Genomic DNA, 4,536 nt, shown 5'->3' with positions numbered 1-4,536 from the left:
CGGTCAAGTCATTCATGATCATGCGGCACAGAGGAGTGCTGGGAACTGACTCGCTCCAAACGAATGGACTTGTGCACCGGTGTCAAGACCGGTTTTCCACATTACATTGCAATCTAATTTATGCGGCTTGAAAGATCTGGCTAATCAGTTCATTCTGTGAAATCGAGCTGTACCTTTCGCTAAGCCTCGTTCAACTCAGCAGGAACGGCAAAATTAGGACGTCTTTTTTACAAATACCTTAGATTTTAACATGATGTTTAATAAAAGCTAAAATTCGATTTAAAAAGGGAGGCATGACACACACAAACTCTAGAGTGGGAAAGTCTGCCAAGAATCCAACTGAGAAAGCGCATCTGTTCAATGAATTCTTCAGTACTGCCTTAACGAAAATAGCACCTGGTCGCATCGAGTTCCCTTGCGATGTAATACAGCCTGATCTGTTACTGCAAGTTTCTACATCCACAAAGATATTCTAACAAAACTTGACAGCACTAAATCAACTGTTGTGGATGGCATATCTGCAAGGGTCCCTGAAGGAGTGTGCTGGGGAACTACCATATTTCTTAACACTACTTTTTAATTTATCTTTCCAAATTGGAAAAGTACCTGTATCATGGAAGAGAGCTGATGTCACTCCTGTTTTTAAATCAGACGCTAGGGAAAAAGTTGAGAACCATCGCCCTATTTCATTATCAAGTATTCCTGCATCGTGAGGGGTCGATCTTGCGCTACCCAACTGGTACTCTCACGTCATCAATGGTCAAAAGCCCTAGATGAATGCAGACCAGTGGAAGTTATATTCCTAGACTTCGCAGAGGCCTTCGACGAAGTAGCGCATGATGTACTGCTGCAGAAACTGAGCAATTTTGGTATTTCTGGTTCTTTTGAACTGGTGCCAAGATTACCTCACCAACAGAGAACAGAGAGCCGTGATCGACGAAGTGAATTCTTCTTGGTGCTCTATCCCGTCAGGCGTACCTCAGGGCTCATTACTTGGCCCCTTGCTTTTTGTAAAGCAGTCCCATGAACAAAGAAATCTTACGCATGCGCAGGAATATCAAGACCCGGAAAAAAAAAAGAGAAGATTCAGAGCCGAATCCTTTACTTTGTTCTTCCAACAAAGCAAAAAAGGAACTCGACGGATTTTTAGACGTGGTCTGCGAGGTGCTAAGTGCTAATAGGACTCTTACGTGCTACTATTGGGCCAAAATTCTGGGCTTAATCGTGACTGTTAGACGCTCTGGCACACAGTTCAAAGAAACCACCACTAGATATTTTTCCCCTAATTTTGGACCCTTTTTTCTCGACGCAAGTTCAACGTCATGTTTACGATGTCCTCATCCATTCTAACGTCTTACGATGATAGCTGTCCGCGCAGGTGGTGTTCGAGATGACCGATTTTAAAAGATGAAATAGGCAAGCGATTTGATCAATTCGTTTCTTTTTATTCCCATCACTATATGAGACAGAGACAAGGCTCTATTTAGACAAATATGATGATTGCTTAGCAGTACCACCAAAGCATAAGCGACAGACTCTAGCCCAATAGTCTTGATAATTAGTACTGTTCCTTAACCGAAAAATGATGTGCGTCGCTGGTGAAAATCAGCTCTAAACCATAAAATGTTGTTTTGACGGGTGAAACCTGTCCAGAAATGTCCTGAAAAAGTCCATAAGAATCTACAAAAATTTCGTGTAGTTAAAACTTGAGAAGAACCTCAACACTTTAAAGCTCAAAATATTCTCTGGCATTCCGCTTGCTTTTCATATTACAAAATTTCACCTACCATAAAACGAAAAAACCATCGATTAACCTATACAAATTTGATGAAAAGTCTGCTACTTTTTTCATTTAATTTTCTATTTCTTCTGTAATCTATATTTTTTTCAGGTCGATCTCGAGTCCTGAAGATCTTCACTAGAAAATCGGGAATCAAAATCAGAAACTTTTTCTTAAAACCCCGACATTTTTTTGCGTTTATTTCGGGTGCCATTATTTGGTATGTATGTTGAAACGACGGCGATTCTTTGAAACATGTTGAAGGAGCAGCGGGAATCGCAGTTGAACCAGACAGCACTGAAATCTAATTTACGTGGCTTGAAAGATCTGGCTGACCAGTTCATTCTGTAAAATCGAGCTGTACCTTTCGCCAAGCCTCGTTCAACTCAGCAGAAAGGGCAAAATTAGGTTTAAATAAGAGATTCTGTTGGATGTCTTCAGGAAGTTCTTTGAATCATATTGAAGGACCAGCGGGAATCGCAGTTGAACCAGACAGCACTGAAATTTAATTTACGTGGCTTGAAAGATCTCGCTGACCAGTTCATTCTGTGAAATCGAGCTGTACCTTTCGCCAAGCCTCGTTCAACTCAGCAGAAAGGGCAAAATTAGGTTTAAATAAGAGATTCTGTTGGATGTCTTCAGGAAGTTCTTTGAATCATATTGAAGGACCAGCGGGAATCGCAGTTGAACCAGACAGCACTGAAATCTAATTTACGTAGCTTGAAAGATCTGGCTGATCAGTTCATTCTGTGAAATCGAGCTGTAACTTGCGCCAAGCCTCGTTCAACTCAGCTGGAACGGCAAAATTAGGTTTAAAAAAGAGATTCTGTTGGATGTCTTCAGGAAGTTCCGACAGCCTCCTCACGGTCAAGTCATGTTCATGCAGCAAAGAAGGGTGCTGGGAACTGACTCGCTCCAAACGAATGGACCTGCGCACCGGTGTCAAGACCGGTTTTCCATATGTTTGTTGAAACCTACAAAACAAACGATTGATTATGTCAGAAGAGCTGTGCAGTTTTGATTTTCTGCCCAGGAGTGCGTTTCTAAAAAAAATGCAGGATCTCCTTTAATGAACGGCCTTTCTCTCAGGTTGCAGCCCAATTGCAAACTGGTTACTTTCGCAGAAGGGCGATTTGAGATTGTTTGCGACAACCGGCAAAAGGCATGCTGGAATTTCCGTTTTCCGTAATCAATAAAACATAATTTTCTCAGCAATTTCTTACTTGTTAGCTACAGATATTGAATAAATCTCAAAAGAGAGAAATAAGTTTAAAAGGAGAATTTTCATGGTTTAATGATAAACAAAGGCATGCCTTTTGCCATTAGCCGCAAACATGAATCTGAACTTCCCCAAGTACTCGAAGCTTGCTTCCTGATAGCGACTCTCCATCACAAATTTAAAAAGACAAAATGTGTCCACAGATTTCTTCCTAAAAACAAAGACGAGTCTGTAAATACTAACTGAGTTTAGCTCGTGAAATAGTTGGTCCATTGGAACATGTGCCGTACTGAAAAGCAGCTGTCTGGTCGGGAGTTGCTGGAGATTAAGAACTTACTTCTTTCTGTAAGGTGTGGCTTCGGTCAGGCAAAACTTGATAATGGACGAATTGAATTGCCCCGGAACATTTTCGTCATTTCCTGCTCTGGCCTCATTCACTGGAGTTTCTGGAACTTGGCTAATTTCCTCGTTGTCTACTCCTGTAACGCAATAGTTGAGTTACTTCAGGGGAAAAAAGGATAATATCGCGTGGTAGACAGGTAGCTAAGACCAAGTTATTGAGTTTGACAAAAAAAAAAAAAACATCGGAAATAAAGAAAACCTCAAAGCATACCTTGATTGCTGTTTTCCTTCATGAACTTGACAAAATCACAAACGGCATCCTTGACTGTGGATTCGGGCTACAAAGTACAACGAAGAAAACTCATTTTCGGGATAAAATTGGAATTATAACTGCAACAAATCGTAATTATTACATGTGATAAATTCCAGGACCTGTTAATGAATGAAGAGACACTTTTTCAATCGATAATCAACGCGGTATTCTCGGAGAAAGTGGAGAGCATTAATCTTAACAGCAGACAGACCGGCAACCTCGCAACTGTTGTAAAGACTCTTCATTCTTTGACTATTGGCTTGAAATCCACCAACTGCTTAACATGAAATGCGAGAATGCCACCTTTCAAGACTTTATTCCTAGCGGTATGCAAGACGAATCTCAATTGTGCAATGGCCTGGTTTTTTCTTGTACATGTGTCCTTTAGCTCAGTGGTATAGAGCATATGAACTACATACTAATCGGAAGGCCAAAGGTTCGATACCTTTACCGAACACTCGGATTGTTCCGAAGACGCCCGAGCCATCATCGATTAACAACTTTCTTCAAATCGTTGATTTGTGGGAAGCCCCCTAGACATTACCTGAGCTTTGAAGACCAACGCTTGTTCGAAAAGGCAAACCACTCGGTCATAGTCGTTTTGTAGTTGAGCTATCTTAGCTCGACACAGCCAGTAATTTGCTATTTGTGTGGTGTGTGGGCAAGAGGAATTATACAAGTCCAGCTTGGCTGCTACCTTTTCTTTGTCACAATCGACCTAGTAAACAAGAAAACAAACAGCGCGTAAGCAACAAGTCCTCTGGCTGTAGGTGTAGCCAGAAGAAAGACAAGAATAAAGAGCTAGAAAGCAATGAATGCTCCTTCAAAATACTCAATGGCATTTTGAAGGTTAATCACGCTATCATTGGGCCACTCTTCCAC

The 4,536-nt window shown here is 41.2% G+C and overlaps 1 protein-coding gene across 1 annotated transcript in view; it reads right to left on the bottom strand.

The window, feature by feature from the left end:
- Positions 1-1,428: 1,428 nt before the first annotated feature.
- LOC138000573 (cytoskeleton-associated protein 2-like) overlaps positions 1,429-4,536 on the bottom strand; it is a 20,672-nt gene continuing 17,564 nt past the window's right edge. Inside the window, exons 10-13 of the mRNA XM_068847073.1 lie at positions 4,199-4,372; positions 3,613-3,679; positions 3,337-3,478; positions 1,429-2,754 (exon numbers count right to left, since the gene is read on the bottom strand). Of these exons, the coding sequence (XP_068703174.1) occupies positions 2,523-2,754; positions 3,337-3,478; positions 3,613-3,679; positions 4,199-4,372 (615 nt within the window). The 3' untranslated portion in view covers positions 1,429-2,522. The remainder of the gene's footprint in view (positions 2,755-3,336; positions 3,479-3,612; positions 3,680-4,198; positions 4,373-4,536) is intronic.

This window comes from Montipora foliosa, chromosome 4 (genome assembly GCF_036669935.1).
Source record: "Montipora foliosa isolate CH-2021 chromosome 4, ASM3666993v2, whole genome shotgun sequence".
NCBI classification, from domain to species: Eukaryota; Metazoa; Cnidaria; class Anthozoa; order Scleractinia; family Acroporidae; genus Montipora; species Montipora foliosa.
This window is presented reverse-complemented; position numbering and strand designations above follow the sequence as displayed.